Raw genomic sequence first — 25,528 nt, forward strand, 5'->3', positions numbered from 1 at the left:
TGATGCATTTAACAAGTTAATAATTCTTGTTTTTGTACAGGCTTTTATTGACAAAAATTTAAATCAGAATTTCAAGTACAGCATTAAAAATTTGATATTAAATTATTATTCATCATTATAGAATATCCAATTATTAAATATTTGTAATAATAAAAATTATAGAACTTTCATATATGGCTCTGACAAAATTAACTTTATTTTATTGAAAAAGAAAGTTATAATTACTATCAGAAAAACTATTTCTTTAATAGTAATTACAGCAATAATAATAATCTCTAATAATAGTTTCTGAAATCAAATTAGTAATATTAAGTTAACAAAATGTAACATAACTGATAATTAACATAACTGTAGATAAAATGTGTATATATATAAGTTTTTTCAAGTTTTACAGTCATATTAGTTGTCTATAGATTCTAATCCTAAATCCATTGGATCAGAAATTTTAGTTTAGCATGTCTATTTGTTGAATTTACTTTGAATAAAATGGGAAAAAGAATATAGAAGGAAAAAAATTATAAAAATTTACTATCATTAACTTTTATATTTGTTGAAATAAAATATAAGAAATCATTTATTAAAATTTTAAAGAAATTTACACTAATACAGTTAAAAATTCAGACTTATCAAATTGGCAGTCAATTTCAGCTAGAGTTTACAGATCAATTTTTCAGCCAATTTCTTTATTTGTGTTAAATATGCACTTTGGATTATTTTCCTCTTTGGTTTAATTCCATTTGTCTTTTAGCATTCTGTTTACTAGTGATCTGTATGGCATGCTATAAGATGCCAGATGATATTAAAACTTTTATAAAAAGTATTTACTTTAAAACATCAAGGGAATAAATTTTCTCAAAAATACAAACATTCATGGCTGACATAAGCTTTCTAACTTTACGATTTATCTCTTTTCTTTCTCCCTCCTTTGGAGATAGATATATGGATACCAGGAGTTGTGAATCTGTAATTCTATATTTTCATTTATTTTCTGTTCATTTTTAATTTTAATGATTTTCTAAATGTTCAAATCACTATTATATATGAATCCTCTTCTTTTTATTTTAACTTTTACAGTATTTTTATCAGATTTATATCTTAGTACATTACACTGGTTTACAACTGCTGAATTACACTATTATATTTATTTATTTATTCTTTAAATCTTATTTTAAGTTTTTCCTTAGTTTCTCCTACATAAGTATATTTTTGTTGGCAGTTGCATTTGAAACTATAAACCACATTACTTTGTTCCCAAACACTTATATTCTTACATATGTAGAAATGCCATTTAATCCTATTTAACTGGTCTGTGACCACCATTATAGTATGATCCTTAAAAATTCTTTTAACTTTTTCAAATAGGCTTGCTATGTACTGCAATTTAATCACTTGATTTATATCCCTCTATTTTTCTGTTTATTCAACTGAAAGATGAATTTTTTATAAGGAAGTGAGCAGAGTGCAAAGCTCCTTAGTAAAATCTAATTTTATTTTCTTATAAATTATTAATAGTTATTTTAATACAAATAAAATGATAAAAGTTTGAGTGTTGTGATTGAAACATACAGGTAAATATTAAGCACACTCAAATAACAATATTTTCATGAAGAAAATTTGAAAATTAAAAATAATAGGTTTGTTCAATTAACTTATAGAATGCATCAAACTTTTTACTCTATAAATAAATTTATATATATATATTGTAATATAAGGTAAAGTATTTACAAGTGTGGTGATATTAACTGATTGTTGTTGTTTATTATTGTTTTTGTAAATTTGGAATTTTTGAAAACATTAGAGGAACAAATTAAAAATTAAGGGAAACAATATAGTTATGATTTTAAACAGGGCTATCAAGAGCTTATATGGAGCCCATGGTAGAACAGGTTCCTTTAAGCATCTGTTTAATTTTTTTTTTTTTTTTTAACAAATGAAATACATAAAATGTTTCTATAAGACTAATTTTGTTTATTAATAAAGATTTTATTTTTTTATGTTAGAAAAATAACATTAATTTTTAGGGGTAAGTAGAAACCATAATGGGATTTTCCCCAAGCCTGGAGAAAACTAAGTTTTCTTCAGGCCTGGGGAAAATCCCAGCTCTTCTTGATAGCCTGATTTATAGTGTTGAAATTTTATACTTAAATTATATATTAGCATGCATTCTTATAATCTAATTCTGAAATTAATTATATTCAAACAAATTGTTTTATACTGAATATGTTTTTGTTTGAAATTAAAAACATCAAGATTATATTTAACAACAAAATTTTAATATTTTTAGTGTTTCTCTTCTCTTGCAAGACTTGAATTTTTTCAATTTTTGTTAGAATCTCTCTTTTTTTTTTTTATTTACTGGTACTTTATCTCAAGTTTTCAATCACTCCATATATATATGAAGTTGATTCATACTACATACATCTCATTATATAAAGTTTTGTTTTTAAAAATTATTAGCATATAGCAAATTTGTATTACTTATTTTAAGTTTGATTTATAAATATTTGACCATTTAATAAAATATTTTTGTCATTTTTGCACCATATAGTGTAAATACATGAACACTAGGCAATCTTCATTTTAAATTATTTTAATTTTAAATGAAGATTGCCTAGTGTTCGTGTATTTAAACTATAAGGCATTCAAAACGACAAAAATAATCACCGACATGGTTTCAAGAACATAAAAAAATTTTAATAATNTTTTTGTAATATTAAGACAAAGTTTAAAAAATATTTCTCAGAGATTTTATTGAAACACTCAATTGTTATGAACAAAAGTAATTTGTCACTAAGCTTTTACTCATTTTTAATTCTAGTATTTCTTGTCAAAATCAGTTTGTTTCTAATTGAAATTGTATAACTATGTATTTTTAAGTAATTATAATTGTTTCATAATTTTGTTGTTTTTTTTTTAACAGAACATTTAATCACTGATTAAAAATGCTTAGAATGCAATTATTTCAAAAATAAATTGGTTAATATTCAGCTAGTCTTTAGAATTTTCTTAACTACCTGGCATAAACTTCATTAATTTGTAGTCCAATGTTAAATTTATCAGCATGTTCTTGATAATGCACTTTTAATTTTACATTTTGTGCCATACACTATTATAAAATGATGATCTTTCTTAAATTTGTATACAAAGATGCCAAATTATTATTATTGTTCTGTAATAATTATCCTAGAAAAATATTTGGATAGTTTCTGATTACATGGGTATTTATTTTTATCAGTAAATGTATTGACTCAGTATTATATTTGTGTTTCAACTGTGTGTGTGAATGAAATATTCACTATATTTTTATTCAAGAAGCACATATAGCAATAATAATCTTCTGTATTTTGATACTGTATTTTAAAATGTTGAATTTATCTGTATAGTATGTTTTAAATAAAGGTATGGATGTAATTATTTTTACAATTTTTGTTGCTTTTAATTGCATTGTAAATTGAAATTTACCGAGTAAAATTTTGTATTTGTTAATTTTATTTAAAATTTTTATGGTTTGGCGGGTGGCAGCTTGTATGACCGGGATCAATTTCCTTCATTTCGGAGATGAAAACTGGGTCCAACCGGCACAAAAATTAATGAATGACGTCCTGATCTCCAGCATAGATGATAAATTATGTCCGGATTGAATTCTAATTAAGATAATATTAATGTCTTTCCGTGCTACCTTCGAGCCAAATAATTAACCATTTCAAAATTTAATTGACTAGCTAACACCATGGCTATTATATCTTCAGCTTTATGGCTAGTCACAATTATGCAATTATGAATGAACCCGACNTATTCAAACAGAAAATTTTTATAAACTGGCATTTGTATGCCTGAATATAAGTCAGTAATTTTTAGTTTGAGGTTGGATCTCTCCATTGATCATTTATAAATCAATATGTAAGTATTGTGGTATTGTATTCTGTGCCAACTTGAATTAGAGAATCCCTTCTTTCCACTATGTATGTACAGTACCTGAAGCAAAATTGAATTTTAACAAAATGATGAATGGCTGGTCATTATGGGCTGAGCTAAATCCTACCAATACTTTTCTCAAACAAGCCAAATTCACTACTTACAAGTTTTGATTAATAAACTTATTTAGTTTTATAATTTGATGATAAAAAAAAATCATTTTCCAAAAATGAATATAGTAGAACATTATCTGGAGCCCAATTCCAAATATATTGAGTTCAAGGAGACATTAAACATAGAAATACTGTTGCTACTAGTTGCCAGACTGGTAGAATATGCTATTATAAAGCATTAAGGCCAGCTCTGTTTGACCCCCATTTCCAATGTACTCTTAACTGTTTGGGAGCATGTATACATCACTACCCATTTTACAATTTTTTGCAGTTTATATTTTTAATTGATTCAATTTTCCATTTATAAATATCAAATTATTGTATATGTTCTGTTTTTATTAATTTTATTACAAGTTTTTTTATCATGTTTATTTCAATTTTATCAATTGATAATGAAAACTAAAATTTTTATTGTTCACTTTACTAAATTACTAAGCTTAAAATTTTTATTGTTCACTTTACTAAATTACTGATATTAGTGCTCACGTAATTACATATAAAAAATACTTTGCAATACAGATTATCTATAAATGTTTGATAAAAGATTAATAAATATGAAAACATTTTATAATTTCAGTTCAAGCCTTTTATAGCAGAAATATTTTCTCATTTATTTAATTCACCAGTTTACAAGATTTATCATTATAAACAAAAATTAAACATGACTATTTTTGCATAGTTTAAGATTTTAACATATAAGTAAAACAATAATTTATTATTAATCTAAATAACTTGTTTTAAAATGTCATTTTGCAATGGTGACTCATTCAGTTTTTACTGTAGAGCATTAATTTATGAAAATATAGATAAATTAACTAAAGTTATAGTTTATGCAAATTTGAATCTTAAAACAAAAAGACTTCCCTACTCTCCACTACCTTCCTCCCAGCCATATCCCATAAAGATATCAAAATGTTTCATATAAGAAGCTAACAGTTGACAATGATCAGTTTTACACATTATTAAATCATGAGATATAAATATAAAAAGTTATTTTTCTAATTTTTAATTTGGCTTCATAATTAGAAGTTTGCCTGTACCTTAAAAATTTAAATTAGAGATTCATACAAATCCCGTATAACACATCCTTGGTCTATACTTATTAATGATATTGAAAATATTGTTAATTCAGATTCTTAGAATTCATATTTTAGTATCTCTGAAATTTTTGGACATGGATCAAAATTGCTAAATTATAAAATTATTAAAACTAAACTGCTTTCACACAAATCTTTAAGCTCCAAAATATATGTTAATTGTAGAGAAATCAGACAAAATTATATTTTGTCATGATTGAAGCTATCATCACAGTCAGTAAAATATGATTTGAAGTAAACTGAATCTGCTTGGTACAATTCTTCTAATGTAATATAATTATTTTCATCTTCATCCAGTTTTACGAATAACTATTTAAAATAATATTTGTTAATTTATTACGAGAATTTTAGAAATTTTTCTTAATTATATATATATTTTTTATTTTATTACCTCTCTTAAATTTGAATTTTTACATTTTATTTCTTCATATATCTGTTTAAATTCATTGTATGTTAAATTGTTATATCCATCAATGAACTGTAATAATTGATATCTAAAATTCAATGGAAAGAAAAATGATCAATTTTATAAACTAAATGTGTTTGTAAATTTCAAAATACATACAAGTAATACATAATTATAAACAATAGTTTAATATTTTTGTCGTTGTGAACAGCATATAGTGTAAATACATGAACACTAGGCAATCTTCATTTTAAATTATTTTAATTTTAAATGAAGATTGCCTAGTGTTCGTGTATTTAAACTATAAGGCATTCAAAACGACAAAAATAATCACCGACATGGTTTCAAGAACATAAAAAAATTTTAATAATAATGGCTTGTGCATTAATATCCGACAACAAAGTCCACGGAATGAGGGCATAACTCAATGTTCCTTATGGTTGCCAACTTTTGTACACAAAACAGGAAGCATATTGCACAGAGATTGTACAATGAAGGACTATATAATAAAAGAGTTTGTTATAAATATTTCTTGACTAACTGTAAATTATAAAACACTAGACATTAAATAGGATTTTAAACTTGGTGTTAGAATAATTGCTAACCATTGCAGTGCGCCACCCTAATTGAGTCCCTAAACATTTTATTTGTTTGTCCAACTATAATGGTAATGTCTTCTCCTTCTGTTACCCTAGCAAAGGGTAAAGACAAAACAAAACTATTACTTTGGAATAAGACAAAATATTGACATGTCATCTGCTAGTAATATTTTAGTAAAATCAAACAATTAAAACTATACTCAAAAGGACATTATTGATAAAAGGAGGATGGAAGAACAAGTTTTATGGAAGTGGTTGGCAATCCATATATACACTGAGTGGCTAATTTATTTTGACCATCTACTCAGTCCATTGTTAGGCCGCCTATTGCTTGCCAATGCTGCTGCAATTCTCTTTGGTATAAACTCTACAAGATTGTTAAGTGGCTGGAGGAATCTGACATCATATCAAATAAATTGCATTTTCCAGTTCACTAAGAATAGATTGTTCTGGATCCAGCTGCCTGATGCCCCTTTTGAGCTCATCCCAGAAATGCTCAATTAGATTGAAATATGGTGATTGTGGAGGCCACAGAGACCTCACCTCAACAAGATGAAGTCTCTGTCATGCCATTCAAACCATCTTTGGACAATTTGAGCTTTATGGTATGGAGCATTGTCCTGTTGGAAGTATCCATCTCCAGTGGGGTAGGCTATTAACATAACTGAATCTACTTGGTCAATGACAGTATTTATATACGTTTGAGCATTCAGACATTCCACATGAAGCAAAGGGCCCAAACAATGCAAGGAAAACATCCTGCAAACTATAACATTGCCTCCACCAACTTGAAGTGTAGCAATGCACATAGGGTCCATGCTTTTATGATGTTTTCTCCATATTTGCACTCTCACATAGTGCAGTTGAAAATGTGATTCATCAGACCACATTACTTCTTTTTCCAGTCATTTACTGTCCAATCTTTGTGATCATGTGCAAACTGGAGTCATTTGATCTTAGCTGTAGACAAAAAAGCTTTTGAACAGGCCTTTGTCTTCCATATCCAAGATGATTTAATGGCAAACAGTTCATTCAGAAGTCATCGGAGGAGATGTTCCCTGACTAAGATCAGCTATAATCTGATGCACTGTTGCTCTTCTGTTGGACTGGACAAGTCTGGCAACTCTCAGCCTGAGCATCTAGCAACAGAGGATGACCACATTTTACATTGAGACCCACTTTTTTGTTTAGTAGTCCACTGTTTGTACACATGAACAAAAGCCACTTGAACACTTCACAAGCAAACTAGTTTTTCTGATTCTAGCACCCACAATCATTCCACATTTAAAGTCTGTTAAATCATGTCTTTTACCCATATCTTCATATGAAATTCCCTACAATTATCTGTACAATCACTCAGCACTCCCTTTTTATGTCAATCCTGTCCTCTGATGACAATAGAATGCCATCATAGCTGATTTGCATAAGCTTTGCTGGTGGTCTTAATAAATTGACCACCCAGTGTATATGGTCACTGATTTGCTACTGAAGTGAAAGCTGTCATCACTGGATGGCTGCAACAAGAGATATAGGAAATTTTTTGATGACATGAATGATTTCATTCATTACATATTGTGATAAATGACTGAACAGGCTGAATAATTTCATTGAGAAACAAGTATTGAATGTATCCAGTTTGCTTTCATTTTCACAATAAAAGTACTTTTCTGTGTTATTGGCTTTGTACGTATACCCTTCGATCACCTCACATAATTTGAAGAGGAAGATAGCTTGGAAATTTCATTTACAATATAATAGAAACATCTTGTCCAACAGCAATTCTCTATCATCTCATTTTCTTCTCAATATGAATTTATCTTTATCTTCATTTTTATATATGAAAAATTAGAGAATGACATAGAAAATAATAAATCCTAGAAAGTAGAACCCAGAAGTACCTTTCAAATTTCAGAAGTAGATTTCAGAAGTACCTTTTTCAAATTAATAAATCATTGTCAATAATTTCATAATAAATGCAAAAAATTTTTGAACTTTTTAAATTATTCTTATATTTAATAATTTATTATAGACTAGATGTGTGCACCCAGTTTGCTTGATAGAAGGTGATAAGAACTACAGTCTTAGTAATTAAAAAATACATTTACTGACCTGAGTACAGTAGAGTATTGTTTATCCAAAAGTCGGTTATCCGAAAGAATTCCAGTTGGCAAATTTAAATTTTTGCTAGTGCAGTGGCGTTGCAATCTTTGGCTACTCCAATATTTTTTTTGTTGATGTGTGTGTTTTAGCTTTCAGCACTGGCACTTTTGTGTGGTGTTTTTCTGGGGACTGTGCGTCGTGCCGAATCAAACGTTTNTTATATTAAAAACTTTTGTAAATTTTTTAATTTCCTTCGTATTGCAAATCACTGAATAATTGAAGTTCCGGCATGACAATGGCGGAATGCTCACTTATTGCTTTAATTTTTTTTTCCATTTTGCTGCTAAATATTATATAAAACAAGGGATAATTTTTTAAAACACGGTGAGTATATGAAAGTAATTATTAATATGTACTACATATTTAAACATTGATATACAGTAGAGAGTCGTTTATCCAAAAGTCTGTTATCCGAAACAATTCCAGTCGGCAAATTTAAATTTTCGCTGTGGCGCTGCAATCTGTGGATATATCTTGGGCTACTCCAATATTTTTTTGTTGATGTGTGTGTTTTAGCTTTCAGCACTGGCACTTTTGTGTGGTGTTTTTCTGGGGACTGTGCGTCGTGCCGAATCAAACGTTTTTGATACTAGATTAACTTCTAAAGTATAATTTTTTTTTGTTCTTATATTTTTCAATATATTTATTTCGTTTGTAAAAAATAAAGAAATAATTTTTAACGATACGATAACCACGATTATTATTTTAAAAAGTTTACATTAGGCTTAACATCGACGAAAATTCAACGCGAAGCGACACGCAATGGAGAAAAATTTCAACATGGGATAGGTTAATATAGTTTTTCGTACATAATCGGTTATCCGAACAACCCCAGTCCCCAACTGATTCGGATAAACGACGCTCTACTGTATCATGTTTAGTTATTAGTTTTTATAGAAAAATCACTGTTCTTATTTTTTAAAAAAATATACATGTACATTTTTATCAGTGGCGTAGCGTAGGTGTCAGCCGCCCGGGGCGGAGGAAAATTTCGGCGCCCCCTTATTTAGGCATTTCAATTTAAAAGACCAAAATTCAGTTTTGTCACAGAACAAGGAATGAAAAATTCGGTGGTAGTGCAGCGACCTGTTTAAAATACAGTGATACCTCGACTTACGCTACCCCAACTTACGCGAACCCGGAGTTACGCGATTTTCAAATCTCGTCGATTCGTCTTTTGTTTGAGCACCACGCAACTCTTGATTACTCATTCCCTCTACACTATTGTTCAACTTACATGTTCAGACGTGTCGCGCGGAACCGACACATAGCTACAATTTATTTTGTGTTATTTATTTCTGTGTTTGTTATATCTACGGAGACTCGAGAGACTATGTGGTGATTTCTTACAACCGCGAACGAATCAAAAGACGAGATAAGATTAACGAGAACATTTNAGGTTAATATATTTTTTCGTACATAATCGGTTATCCGAAAAATAAGTTATCCAAACAACCCCAGTCCCCAATTGATTCGGATAAACGACGCTCTACTGTATTTACAATAATGAAACTGCAAGACACAAAAAATTACTTGGGCTTAAGTTAAGGGGGTGGACTTTAGGTATGATTGGGGATGGGGATACTACAGTACTGTATTTTTTTCTAGATCATTGGAGATATATTTTTTTAGCAAAAGTCTGTCAAAGAATCTTCATGCCAAATTTGGTGTGGATACATTGAACGATATAGAAGCCTTTATTCTAACATATATATTTTGAATTTTATATATATAAGTAAAGCTTTTATATATAAAAGTTAAAAATTTTATATAGTAAAGTCCTTTTTCTTATTACTTAGATATAAGTAAAAACTTATATCAATATAGTTAAGCAAACTAAGTAACTAACCTAAGTAACTATGAACATAACATGAAACATAACAAAAAGTCCACCATGTATTATATGTAATGCAGTCTAGCACTGTGATATCACTTTAGCACTGTGATGTCACTTTTTCTAACTTCTCACATCTTTTGCTAATTTCTCATTAATTTCTTTTTAACATTAGTTCTCCAAACATAATACTATACTTTAATGGTATAACTTTCTAATAGGTAATTGCTGATTGATCCCTGCACTAGATGATGATGTATCATCATCTAGTGCAGACCGTGTCACATAAAATATGAATAAATATATCAATTTCCCAGCTTAATTAATTAAGGAAGTATGCAGCAAAAATTTGAACATTATTTTCTACAACTTATTTATGTGAATAGTTTTCCGCAATGAATTTAGTAAAAATTAAAACAAGAAACCAGCTAACAGACACATCAAAACTAATTTAAAACTAGCAGTGACTAATATTTAACCAAATATTTCCAATATGTTACGTTTGCATCAGTTCCAGAAGCTAAATTAAGTATACCTATGCTATATATCAGTGGTTCCCAATTAGTTTTTCCTGCGTACCACTTCAAGAAAGAGCTCAAACTCGCATACCCTTTATAGCAGAAATTCATATTAAACCATATTAATATTATAAATTCGAAGGTAATTCTGTCAGTCTGTCTGTTACCTTTTCACATCTAAACCGCTGAATGAGTTTTAATAAAATTTGGCACAGAGATAGCTTACATGTTGGAAATGGACATAGGCTACATTTTACTGTGAGAAAATATCTTACTCCCATGAGAAAATTCGATATAATGCAGGCAAAGCTGTGGGTAGACAGCTAGTGATAAATAGAATAAGTGTTTTTTTTATATTTATTACCTTTAAAATACAATTCTAATAACAATGAAAATAGCATAAGGTTATTTAATTTTAACATGACAAATGTGCATGATTTTCTTTGCACAACTTTGTAAAATCTGGTTGCTTTTATGTCATCAAGTCATCTTCGAGTTGAAGTCGTGACAATGTTTAGTTTTCGTGTTTGTCGTGGTCAAAAATCCGCTCTCGCAGAGGTATGTTGTACAAAATGATAGTAAATGTTTTATTGCCACTTCGCTGACATGATGATAATGATAATTGTACAATTAACAAATTGTGTTAATTGTACAATTTTTGTTTCTTGCATAAGAATTTCATTTAGGTATTGTCACAAATGCATTTTTTGATGAAATTTCGAGAATATTTTTAGTTATAAATAAACAAATTTATGCATTCGACATCATGTTGTAAATTGCCGAATTTTTGATGGTCCACCCATTATTTTTTTGATTGCTTCATCTCATGCATTTAAATTTTAAATCGACCGATTTTAGATTGCTACGCATACACCTTCGTGCAATTTCGTGTACCACTAATTGGGAACCATTGCTATATGTGAATAAATAATTGTGATTTATTGACTTTTTCCTTCCTCTTTTCTCTTGTGTGCAGCCTGCATCAGTGTAGAAGTTTTGAAATGCTGCCCTTACATAAATAAAGGTTGCCCATCCTGATCTAGTGAACAAAGAAACAGACAGAAATCCATTACAGTTTAATTTATATAATGTAAATTTTGTAATCATATGCATGTTTAACCTTCTCCTGAATCAACTGATTCAAAATATGAAATTTTGTTAAAATATGTTCAGGAGTTTTCCCATGATGCAGCAGCAAACATCCAAACTGACAAACAGACTGTTACTATTTTATTTATGCAGATTTATAACTAAAAAAAACTATTCCTTTGATTCCTATTAAAAATTCAGATTCTAACAAAATTTCAAATATCAAGATAGTTTATAAAGCTTGATAACATGTTTGTAAAGAGAGAAACAAGTTGCTGCTAAATTTCTTGGAAATTAATGCATCTATTGAACTGAAATGCTTTAGACTACTGTATTTAGTACAGTGCTAAGATTTCCATTTTGAGAGGGTAGAGGTGGAATAAATCTCATATCAATAACTTTCATACTTTTCCAGTGAAGATTTTTTATTTAACATAGACTGAAAATGTTTGATCATTTATATTTCATAAACATGCTTTAGATTTAGCATTCAAAAAATACAACATTTTTACATTCCACAAAGGAATGTTTAAACATATTCTATGATATTACTGTTTAAATTTAAAATATTCATACAATAAGAATACTAATACTAAGAAAATTTAGCAATCAATTTTATTGACATAAGTGGATAAAATTTAATGAGAATTTGTAATTACTTGGTGAACAATCAATTCATATCTAAAGAATCCTCCAATGATGGTAAGTATAGGTAAACTTAAATAAATTATTTCAGGGTGGATGAACAAATGGATAAGGAAATTTTAGATTATGTACCACCCTACCCTATCACTGTCTATGCCTGTAGTTGATCTATCTTTAGCAAGCAAAAATTACAACTTCAAGTGATATGGAAATTGTAAATATTCTCAAACTCAAAATATTTTACAGAATATGTTTAATTGCATTACTTGTAGCAGATAACTTAAAAAATCCAGCACAGAACACAGATTTATTAAATGAAGTAACATTTTTGACTCTGAAGGCAATAGATTTCTATGCAGGCAGATCATGAGAAGCAGGTGGAATAAAGAGGATTGTGAGAAGCTTTTCAATGGACATCAGTGGTAAGAGTGTTTTCCTTTAAAGTGATGAGAAGATCCATGAGATGGACTTGTTAATCACTCTATTGCTCCAAGTTTAACATTAATATCAAGGGATTGTTATTGATGGCATCAAGGAAGATTTGAATAGGTGGAACATAGGATTAGACAATAAGGATGTTGTGATCTTACCTGGAGTAAAGTAGGATGTGATCCTCAAAGGCCACAAATACCTGCTGCTCCAAATATTGAAGGACCAGTTCTCAAAATGCACCAGAAACATGATTACCCGTTGCAGTACCTTCAAAGGAAGAGGAATGACTGGATGTGGTTCATATCATTTGTCACTTTTCCTTCTTATTTAAAGGCACTGTATATCTACAATCTAGAGATATACCAATGAGTACTTTCCTTGATTACTTTCCTTGGTACCATCAATAACAAACCCTACAGATCAAACAAACTTGGAGCAATAGAGTGACATACAAGTCCATTTCCTGGATCTCTTCATCACTTTGAAGGAAGGCACTCTTACCACTGATATCTATTGAAAAGCTCACAATTCTCTTTATTCCATTTGCTTCTCATGATCTGCCTGCATTTAAGTCTGTTGCCTTTAGGGCCCTCATAAAAAGAGCCTTTTCTCACTGTTCTAATGTATCTCTCAGACAAAAGGAACTTGACCATATTTATTGTTTGGCTACAACTTTGTGATACTGGTCTAGTTTCTTCACCACTTAATATAGTGGGACCATTCTCATTTGAAATCCAGATCTGAGAAAACTAAACCCTTCAAAATAGTCACCTACAACAAACTGTTGAACAAGATCTAACTGGATATGCCATAAAGATCCAAACTTTGTACTGTATGCAAAAGGAACCCCATGGCCTATTCCCTACTCGCCTTAATTAAACTGCCTGGCTAATGCACATGTAGTCAACTCTGGATTTGCTTCAATCCATCATAGTATTGCAGCTTTCTGCGATATTGTAAGCCTGCCATGAATTCTTCCATCAACATTGTGGAGATTTTCTGATGGGCAAATGCTTCTTGTATTTCTCAGTCTGTCATCCAACCTGAAGATGATATTGGGATGACAGCATGACATATAGCGATGATATAAACTCTCTCACATTTCGTAAGGCATTACCATTACATTCACTGAAGATAAAGTACTGTACATGACACAATATTCACAAATGGAATACATTTTCACCATGCAAAGATTACCAGTAGCTTCCAGATGGTACCTTTATGAGCCAAACAATGGCTGTTCATTTGCATAACAGACATACATCTATCATCAGTCTTATTATGTAAATTTTCCCCTTTCATAAGCATAATGAGGGGTAATAGTTATTATGCTGAATGTTTTCAATAAAGCTTATTTTCCATGCACTGGATGTGATGTCATACTTTTTCTTTCACATTTTTCTCAAAAACTATGGATTGCAGAGGTATAGTTTTTGGATCATTTTTTTAAGTACTCTGAGCCAGGATTCTTGCTCTGCATAGTTTATGCAGTCTTACTAGGACATCCTATATAAAGCACTTAATAAAGGGACCACAATTAACAGTAAAGATGTGGCACCCTTGTTGCATGCCTGGAGGACATATTTTGAAATTAAGTTTATTTTATCATCTGTTTTTGTTTTTACCTTTGTCTTATGTATCATAATTTTTATTTTATTTTATTTTATTTCTATTTAGTGTATGATCTTTTATTTATTTTAATTCCATTTTGTTATTTTTATTACTTTTATGTTTTAACTTTGTACACGTGACATTCAATATGTTTTAAATCATTTGATAGTTTTGTATTTTAAATTTTTGTTTCTGTTCTATTTTTTTGTTCTAACATCAGAACCTGAGGATGACCGTTAAACAAGGTAAAAAATGTTAGTTCATTTAATAAATTTGTCAATTTGCTGAATTATTTATACATTGTAAATTACTGTGAATTAAATATACATTGTAAATTACAAGTAAATAAATTACTGCAATAACCTTCAGTTATTGCAGTAATTTATTCACTTATAGCAATCAACTGTTTTAAATTACATATACCAATAATATCAACTAAAATCATGTTGTTAGTTTATTTTTCTTTTTTAAATATGCTGAAATTAATGATTGAATAAGATATAAAAAATTTAACATAACTATAGATTTAATTTACAAGGGCTATTTTGAAAGTTTATGGACTGAGATCACTATTCAGAATCCAAGTCATTAGGAGGTTTGGTGTGGGTTTCCTTTTTGAAATAGTGGCCTTCATATACTATACACTTTTTAGAGATGCACTAGCTTCTCAAACATATGTTGCAGATCATTTTCTGAGATTCAGTGTTAAGCAGTGGATGTGGCAGCTTTTACTTCTTGGTCTATGCTAAACATTCTGCCTCTTAACTCTTTCTAATGTTGGAGAAGAGCAGAAATTTGAGTGCAAGGTATGGGCTGTTTGGAGAATGGTCTAGAGACTGCCCACCAACTTGACACAAAATTCAATAGTGATCCTTTGTCTGATAAGACAAAGGATTGTCTGATAAGACAAAGGATTGTCTGATAAGACAAAGGATCACTATTGAATTTTGTGTTGTATTGATGTGGGTTTGTTGATGAATGTGTATTGATGGGGATCCTTTGTCTTGTAAGACAAATGATCCCCATCAATACAATAACAAATTAAAATTTTTTTGTTGAACTTCAAAACATTGTTTTTAAAAACATTTATGAAGGCAATTATGATTTATCAGACCATCTTCAATACAATCCTCATGCACATATTAATGGAAGGGACTTATTAATTCAAATTTTAAAAAATTTGAATTAATAAGTCCCTAGTTATTCTTTCTTTGGGTACTTCTGAATCCACCACTAATGTTAAAAATCCTACATGTGAATGAGAACTACAGTAAAACTTGCTAATGTGAACACCTGTGTAAAACAACTTTGGGCTGATCCCTTCAGTAGTCACATTAGCAGGTTTCCCTGTATAAGCAATTCCCAACAGTAATTAATAAGATACTATTTAAATGAATAAGTTACATTTTCTTTCCTGAGGAAAAGAATGAAGCAATGGAGAGAATCTTTGACAGCACAATCTATATTTTGTATTTGTTATTTGTTAATAACTCTTATCTCTAAGTAACTATGTATAGGAATTATCAGGTTGTTAATCAAGTTTGCAAGGCAGCCAGCCTACATAAAGTGCAGAAAGTTTTTTCCTTCAAAGACAGTTCAAAAAAGCACTTTTATAATCCGTGATGCAATGTTTTCACAATCAGATAAGCAATGGTAAATATTGTATAATATGTATATGACACAAGGTTTATTTATGTTCAGTAGTCATATTTTTTAAAATAAACAAATAATAAAAAATTGTTATTGTGACATCATCACAATACTAGGTTGCAATTTTTAATCATAATTTAAATAAAAATTTTGAATTGAAATCACATGATTTCCAGTCCAGACTGGAGGTTCATATATAGTTAATTGGGGCCTCCAGCCCCTAAGCTTTCCATATCTGGGGACCTATTCTGAGCTCTTCTGATAACACAATGAAAGTGATATATGGGACATTTGATAAGTCTCTGTAGTGAAAGGCAGTTAACAAACCTTAGACAAATTGCTATTCTCTGCTCCACATTAAGTATGTTTCACTATGGGTAATTGGTTGAGATACATCTGGGTTCCATGTTATCAATAGCTGTAATGTTTTAACTAATCACAATTTAGTTAACATTGTCTTTTTGTCATGTGACTACAACCAGCCATTTTTCAAGCAAAGCATGTGTTTTTAGTATTGTTGTGTACCAGAAATAGCCAAAATTTTTTGTGTTAAAATGTCATCAAAATAGGGACAATACAGCCAGCAAAGTTGTCAGTTCAAGATATTAGTTAAAACACTTCGGTTCTAGCTTTTCTCATAATTCATTGCATAAATGTATTAGTAATGGCTTCGGAGATAATAAAGTTCTTTAAAGTGTGTATCATTCGGCTGAAAAGCATTATCTCCAAGATAAAACAGATTCACAATGTCTAATGCTAATTTTCTCTCTCTCCAAATGCTCACAAAGTAATATCATCCTTACATCTAAAGTTGTCATGTTCTTTTTACTTTCATTACGTTCCTAATGGCACTTTGAGAATGATCGATAAGAAAAGCTTAATTATCACACATGGCTATCGGAACCAAAAATGAAATGTATGGCACAGAATAGCATTTTCACAGTTGATTAAATGCCAATCATGTGGTTTTTATCATATTCTTAACGATTCATTAGCTTAACGATACAACTCGAAATAGATCCACTGGTCTCTATTTTCATCTAACTAACTCCATTCTTGAATGGAGTTAGTTAGATTTTGTTCTGATTAACAAAAGACAGATGACAATGGGAATGTACAAGTCTGCAATTTGAAAATTGCAGCTCAATAATTTGTAAAAACAGATTTAAAGTATTGAACATTTTAAATGCAAAATTGCATTTGAAACCAAAGATTACACCAGGTGAGGCCATGGCAAAGGGCAGGTGAGACCATGGCTCCTTGGCCTCCTCCTAAATACACAACTAGTCTGAAACAACATATTTTGTGGATTATTTAGGCAGTTGGTTAAATATTATTATATTATAAACATGCACATGAATCAGGAACATTAAATAAAAAATGCTACAATTTTATCTAAAGTTTTGTCAATTTTTAAATAATTCATTTTTACTGAATACTTACTTTTGTTTTGATGATAAGTTTGGAAATTCAAAACTATAAGAAGGAAGCCATTCTTCTAGCTCCTTATCATTACAATCTGTCAAATTAAACCATAAAAGATGATTCATCCACCAATTTATTGCAACATTTCTTCCTTTAGATGATGTAACTTGATGGAACCACCTATTAGATACCTTTTAGTAAAAATTTTCTATAACTGTTAAACAAAATGATCTAAATAATGATCCAATCAAAAATAAAAATATATTTACATATATGGTATAAAGATGCAGTCACCAGAATTAATGCTAGCATTATACCATGATATTTCTTGTAAGCCAGGATGCTGATACATGTCAACAGAATCCACATCAACAGTACTATACTCTTCATTATCGTCATAAATAATATAGTCTTTTAATTCCTAAAAAATATGAATCTTTTTAAAGAATAAATCAAAATTTAATTGAAAACATATTTTATTCAAGTAAAATTATATCTTTTAATTAATTACATAACTGATTTCATGAGACTAATAAATAAAATTTCAGATGTGCTGAACTCTTTAAATAAGACTACAAGGTGGGCTTAAAGTCAATCTACCATTTTATACCATATTGTCCCTATTAGAAGCTAGTTTAAATGTTTTCCAAACATGGCTTCTATTAAGACCCTTATTTACTACATATTATTTATAATACAACTCAAGTACAAAATATAATTTTTCAAACTTTTTCTATTGACAGCACTTTAAATTCCATATACGATTGGTAAAAAGTTTGGATAATGAGTCTGTCTTTTTTTTCATGGAGAAAGCATTGCATGAAGTACAGATAATCTGAAGAAATCTATGGACTTGACTGTATTTAATAAACTGAAAATTTTAACATAACTCCAAAAACATGTAATCAAGCCAAATGTATTAACAATTACTATTTAAAGAGAAACATAAGGAAATATATTACATAGCTATAAAATTTAAACAATTAGCATTAATTAGAAAATTCTTGAGAATTAAGTAATCTTGCATCTGCAGTCGTGTAGGAACACTACTAGTAATTCAATGATCCAAAACTTAGTTTAATTACATTTATTTTGGTTGATTACATACTTAACTAGATGCATTTTGGGCTGACTTACATTTTACAGCTCCTCATCAGTAACTAAAATTATTAAGAGCTAGGTGTAAGTACAAAATTAATTAAACATAAAAATGATGATAAACTGAACATAATAGTAATATCTTACTTTGTATTGAATCAACAATCTCTTTAAAAATGAAAGTACATGAATATGATATGGAACATATTTCACACCAGTACATACAGTAAATGATAAGAACTGGTACAGTATATTAGATTATGGATTACAATAATATAAAACATCCATAAATGATAAGAACTGGTAATCCAAAATATAAGTCAGCCTGAAATGCATCTAGTTATGTATGTACTGGTAATCTACCAAAATAAACGTAATTAAACCACAAGTTTTGGATCATTGGTTACCAGTAGGTGTTCCTATAACACCTGCTGATGCAGGATTATGGAATTCTCAAGAATTTTCTAATTGGAATATAGCTAGTGATTTGGATTATTGGATATAGCTAGCAACAAGAAAGGAATAATTAGCATTGATTCTTAAAAAAATTCCAAATTACCAAATTAAATACATAATATCAGTATCCTATGATAATCTCATAAATGTTTATTTTATTAAGATTTTTAAAAAAATGCATACTTTGTTTACAAGAAACAATTCTTTTCTCCCATCTAAAATACAATGAATATTATCCATAGAATCCCTATGAAGTACAGATTTTGTCTCTCCATTGCTCATCCATAAGTTAATATGATTTAAAGAATTTTGAAGATTTCCACACAGGATTGGCTTGGGAAGTGATATATCAGCTTCAAAATTAAATAAAAGTCATAAATAATCTCATTAAAGTTTTTCCAAATAAAAATTTATTCTAAAGTGCATACATAGCCATTCAGAATGCAAAACAGTAATCACATATAAATCTTCTTTCTGATACTTTTGTAAAAATTCTGAAAATAGCATTAAAGTTACTTCTGAAGTTCTGTTTTCTTTCTTCTGTCTTTCTACTGTCACTTCCATATGACCATAATGAAGTCTACATGAAATATAAATTTCAGACATTAAAACAATTAAAATCTAATAGAAAATAAGATATTGTTAATGTATTTTAATAATTGATCTTGATAAATATAGAAATATACTTAACCTCAAATAATCATCAGTCCATAAACCAAAAGCATTAAATGATTTTGCTATGTTATGAAAAATTACTGGTTTTCCATTTGCAACATATTCATTCCAAAATTCATTTGGATGAGGAAAATAATTTAATATTTTAATTCCATCTTTTATAGGTGATGCATGGAATCCCAATGGCTGTAAATGGCCATTTGGAACACAAGTTTGAAATGATATGACAAATACAAATATTATGACATCAAGGATTATGATGATTAAAATAATTAGTAATATGATATTTAATATTGTGATTCCAGTAACTTTAATACTTTTTAACATTCTTTGTTAAAATTCATCATATCTTGACTCAATTATGAATAATTTAACAAGTTCCTATCAAACAAAAACAGCATTATTTTTAATTTTTTCATATTGCATCAAAGAAATCAAATACTTGTTTATTGCATATTTTCTAAAATCAGTAATATCATATACAGTACATATATATATGATATAGATTATATATATATACAATACTAAATATATAATATAAAATCAATGAACTATATCAATATAATAATATCGTACTTTGTGGTCAGAATCAAATACAGGTGGTTCTCAACTTTCTGACAACTGACTTTTTGTACACAAGACATTGATACCCTAATTCACTTTTCATATGCCAAATTCAGACTTTTGTACAATTTTAATTCACAAACAAAATTTGAGCTATTGCATGGTGGTGCTCTCTGCAAATTTTGGTTTCAGTAACACCAAAATCATTTGTTAAGTTTAATTTTTATTATTTATTTTCTGTGTAATCAATGGTTTTTCATCTTAAGTAATGTTTCATGCAAATGAAAAATAAAGGAACTGGATAAATAAGAAATAATCACAACACCAAAAATCTAGCAAAAAAAAAAACATTAATAAAACTAACATTTTTAACCAACTTTATCAGTCATTGTCAGATATATAACAAAAATACCATTTAACATAAAACAGAATATATAAATATGATTAAAAAGAATGATTATTGAGTTGTAAGTTGCCACTTGTGTCATCACTTGCATATTAAAGAACTTGTTATATTTCAAAAATAAATTTCCATGCACATGAAATTGTGTACATTTCTTTAGAATTTATAGCTGAGACATTTCTACTAGCCTTATAAATTTCAATTCTTACAGAAATGGCGTCATTAATAAGAAAACAAAGCTGACTTCTATCCATAATGCAAGATGTTTTGGAGTTAAGTAGAATTGAAAACAAAAAATAGAGAAAATAGAGAACACAATCTTTTTCAAAAAACTGTATGAATGTATAAGTTAGTAGTCAAAAATATTAGTCTAAAAGTTTTTTTGTTTCACATTAAACTTCGTTATAATCAATTAAGGCTCTTTGGCAGATGTGTTTATTGAAGTAATCCATCTAGTAGGAAAGGCCAAAATTATAAACTATTATTGTAATAAAGAAAATAAAGATTGAATAATTGGTTAAAATGTCACAAATTTTGTTGACAATCTTCCTACAAATTGGTTTTATTTCTTTGTCTTTGCATTCCAAAATCAGCCTTTCCTAGCTATGAAGTCAACGTCTAAGGTTGACAGATATAAGACCTGTAACATTGAACATGTTACATGGTCAATCCACGACGAATGATCACCCTATTTATGATATGTTGCATAATAGAAAAATTATTTATAAAAGTACTTTCCAAAACAAATTCATTACTCTTTCATACTTGTTCAGTATCTTTAATAATTATTGACTAAAATATTGACTAAAATTGCTGCAATAAAATTATCATCATCTCACTTTAAATTTGCTTGTGTTTAAATGATAAAAATATATGATGCATTCTCTTCAAAATCAAATGTATTATTTTTTCAAAATTATAGCCATTCTGTGGGAAGGTTAATTTGTATTAATAAAAACATTAATAATTTATAAAACTAAACATATTAATTTATTCCTATTATTCATTTTAAGTTTAAACAATTTTTTGATTAAGTTATTTTATCTGAATAAAAACTACATGCTCTCAACCAAAATGTTATATAAGAGAAACAAAACAGCAGTTAGAAAAGAATAAAAGAACATGAATCATCCATTAGATTAAAAAATAAAGATTTGCCATGGTTCTAACATTGTATTAAAAATAACTAAGAAAATAACTTAATCAAATGAAGAATTAAAGAACATTACGATATAATAAAATATGTAAACAACATTAATTTGAATAAAGGAATAGTGCTGGATGCATACTGGGATAAGATAGCATGGCATAAAGTGCCACCTTGAGAAGGTTGTGGTATTTTTGACTGAAGAGGCCTCAATGTGTTTGAGACAAAATGCATATGAAAGACAATATGAAATGTTTTAATCTAAATAAAATTCCTTGTTGAGAATTTTAATGTCATAGTGTTTTAATCCTTGGAAGTTGGTGTAAATTGAGTAATTTAACTCGAAAAGGATTTTCTTGTAAAAATTTTTTAATCTTATAAAATTGTATATAAATCTCTTGGCAAAATAAAACTGTTTCTCTGAATAATTGCATTGTTTTACTTTAGCATAGCAATAATATATTTAAGATTGATTATCTTAATAGAGAATATTTTCTTTAATGAAAAAATAATTCTATTACCTCTACATTATTTTATAATATTTTTTTCTTTATAAAAAAAATAAACAACATTTGGAAAAAACTGTTCTATTGTGTTTATGTACTATATAAAAGTCAAGTAAATGTATTAACTTTAATTCTTTTAAATATCTTGTGATAAAAATAAACAAAATCTTTTCCACAGAAAATGTTGGTAAAAATATAATACAGTGGGTGATCAGTTAACGAGCGGTTTGGATAGCAAACAAATCGGATAACGAACACTTTCACGAAAGATTTTTATGATCGGACAACGAACACGTTTGAATAAGAAACACTTTACTGAACAAACATTAAAAAAAGCAATGGAAAATAACGAATACCAATTGATTTTCCCTTGTGTTCAGGTAACAATTCGAAATCTTTCGGACTGCGGGAGATAGTATAATATTCCTCCGAATTTTGAAACTCTCCCTTGTAATTCCAGCTTTTTGTTAACCTTTCTGACAAATAATTTTTGATAGTCTTCTCGAGACTGTCGGACAGGCACTTGTTAAGTTTTGCATCGGGGTTTATTTACGAAAGGTGAAAGTTTAACTGTCCCATTGGATATTCGTTAACGTTTTAATACCAAATTTTGAATTTCATCCGGGCCTTGCATTTAAATAATTTTTTGTGGGCTAGTTGATTTCTGTTCTCTGAATTTTTGTAAGTGCTTTTCTGAACTTTTTATTTAAAAAAGAAACTGATAATATTATGAAGCCTAAAAAGAGAAGTGTCAAGAACTGTGCTCACCGTAGAAAACAAGTAAGAGATAACAGCCAAGGTAGAAAGTGGGCAAAAGATGTCTGATGTTGCTAGGCAGTATGGCTTGAACAGGTCTACAGCAAGCACAATCTTAGCTTTGAAAGATATATCAAGAAGTCTCAAGCTGCTAATGGAGTAATGAAAATCACATCTGAGAAATAAAGAGCATTTTAGAGCTCATAATGGAACCTGAAACTGATCTGACGACAGAACTTCAAAAACTCTCAAATGAAAAATACCAAGAAACTCAGCGAAATGTGTTTTCTTTTGAAAAAGAGGAAGATGAAAGAGGACCAATGTTGACATCTGCTACTAAAGATCTTTTAAAGAAGTGGGAGGATGTCAGAACAACGATCATCCAAGTGGCATCCAAACCAGAATAGGGTTAATGGGGTTGGGGATCTCTACAATTACAATACTATTAATTACTTCCGAAAAATCCCGAAGAAAAGAGAAAAGCAATCAACTTTGGACAGATTCTTTAACCCCCACAAATGGAAAAAACATGACTAATAAAAATGCAAGACTACATATATATGTATTTTTACTATTACACATAACTAAACGTAGTAAAAATGTATATATTTTTTATTTTTTGGAGTCTCCGGAACGAATCATTCAAATTCCCATAAAAACCTATGGTAAATCAATAATCGGTTAATGAACAATTCGGATAACGAACAAAGTCTTGGAATGGATTATGTTCGTTAACCGATCAACCACTGTATTTTAAAGTTTTGTTTATTACTAAACACTAAATTGAAAAATCATAAGACAAAAATTAAAGACCAATTAAACTGAAATAAATATGCTATAAATAACTAAAATTTCAGCATCTTTTACCAACTGATATTTCAAAGAGAATATCAGTTGAGATATATAACCAAATGTATTTAAGTTTACAATTAAGTATAAGAGATATATAACCAAATATACTTTTTGGTTATAAACATCGATTTAAAAATTTTGATTTCAGAATTTAGATAACAATAGAGATCTCATCTAATGAACATGGCTTATGTATCAATTGATCATCTATGAAGAATATGAATGTGAAGTTTTAAATTATTGGAAAATTCTGAATTACGCTATACTTCTGACTAATAAGAAAACAACAAAATACAAAAACAAACTAATTGATCTGTTTTATAATGTTTCATTGACTTGGTTTGGAAAAATGTTATCCTTAACTAAACTGACTGATCAAAATCTTAAAATTACAGAAAAAATATAAACATTACCAACTTTAATAATAAATGAGGCTTTTAGCCCATGACTATGAATTAGAGTTAGATAACCTAATAAATAAGATTTAACAATTTGATGTGATAAGACCTCCAAATTGTTAAAAATTTGGAGGTCTTATCACATCAAATTGTTAAATCCTATTTATTAGGTTATCTAATTCTACATAATTACCAACTTTGTTACTTATAAAGTTACTGTTTAAAATTTTACATATATAATTTTAATTAGTATAAATTTATTAATATCTAATTAGTACATAAGTTAAGAGCAGAATTAAGACAATAAATTTTCAATTAGTTAAAAAAGTCAGTCAATCATAAATTACCAAACGATTGCCTAAATATCAGGCTATAATTAAATGATTAGAATAAAGTAATTTGACATATACTATTCGGGCTTTGTGTTGTTATTTATGTGTCAGTCAATCAAAAAGTCAAATATTTAAAATTTTTTATAATTTAATTAATTTTTATCTTTCATTAAATTATTAACATTCATTATATATATACATATTTAACTATTTAACTTCCATAAAATTAAAAACACAATTGTAAACTTTGTTTTATCCGATATATAAATTGACAATGCTTTATGATTTAATTTTAAAAATAAAAAATATTTAAAATATATATTTTCAATGCACAATGTGAATCAAGTTAATTCTGTATATTAATTTTTAATTTTTTATAATCTATAATTAATACTTTAATTTTTTCAAAAACAAAAAACTTCACCATAAACATATCACCTATATGTTTATATTGTATATTTCAAATCATACGTCAATGAACTTTAAGATAATAAAATCTGTTATGATTTTATAATCCTAACATTTATTTCATTTGAAATGTCAACATACATTACTGAAATTACAAAATTGAAAGGTTTAAAGTTAAAGTCTGGAAGACTAACTACATAAATTTATATAAATAGCTATCTGACTCAAGTTATTTGATATTATATAAACGACGACAAACAAACAATAAAATTAAATAGAAAAACAAACGAAACGCCGATATTTTGTCATATTTAAAACAAAAGCAAGCATCAAAACTCGTCTAGGCTTCCTTCTTTCCAAAAGAAAAGGAACGTTCCCG

At 28.6% G+C, this 25,528-nt stretch overlaps 1 protein-coding gene across 3 annotated transcripts; it reads right to left on the bottom strand.

Annotated features, from left to right (window-relative positions):
- Positions 1-4,673: 4,673 nt before the first annotated feature.
- LOC111634617 (jmjC domain-containing protein 7-like) lies at positions 4,674-25,522 on the bottom strand. 3 transcript variants are annotated; one of them, XM_023379444.1, is made up of 9 exons: positions 25,291-25,522; positions 20,360-20,679; positions 19,800-20,164; positions 19,537-19,688; positions 19,292-19,461; positions 17,824-17,975; positions 17,573-17,734; positions 5,577-5,679; positions 4,674-5,494 (listed from the first exon to the last, which is right to left on the bottom strand). In XM_023379444.1, exons 3-9 carry the CDS (start codon positions 20,108-20,110, stop codon positions 5,366-5,368), a joined length of 1,179 nt encoding a protein of 392 aa, XP_023235212.1. In that variant the 5' UTR covers positions 20,111-20,164; positions 20,360-20,679; positions 25,291-25,522; the 3' UTR covers positions 4,674-5,365. The 3 variants fall into 3 exon arrangements, with proteins under 3 accessions (XP_023235212.1, XP_023235211.1, XP_023235213.1); XM_023379443.1 differs by lacking the exon at positions 20,360-20,679; XM_023379445.1 differs by lacking the exons at positions 4,674-5,494; positions 5,577-5,679 and adding an exon at positions 8,097-8,121 and having other exon boundaries at positions 19,800-20,679; positions 25,291-25,521.
- Positions 25,523-25,528: the final 6 nt, after the last annotated feature.

Source organism: Centruroides sculpturatus, unplaced genomic scaffold, assembly GCF_000671375.1.
Source record: "Centruroides sculpturatus isolate CEXI.00-Female unplaced genomic scaffold, Cexi_2.0 scaffold950, whole genome shotgun sequence".
In the NCBI taxonomy this organism is placed as follows: Eukaryota; Metazoa; Arthropoda; class Arachnida; order Scorpiones; family Buthidae; genus Centruroides; species Centruroides sculpturatus.

Bases quoted from the DNA above. Each gene is read 5' to 3' on its own strand.
- LOC111634617 (XM_023379443.1), bottom strand. From the start codon at position 20,110: ATGTTAAAAAGTATTAAAGTTACTGGAATCACAATATTAAATATCATA. The intron at 19,462-19,536 runs GTATGCACTTTA...TTAATTTTGAAG, and splicing joins TTTGCATTCTGAATGGCTAT to CTGATATATCACTTCCCAAG. The intron at 5,680-17,572 runs GTAAGTATTCAG...ATTGAATTTTAG, and splicing joins AACTTATCATCAAAACAAAA to ATATCAATTATTACAGTTCA.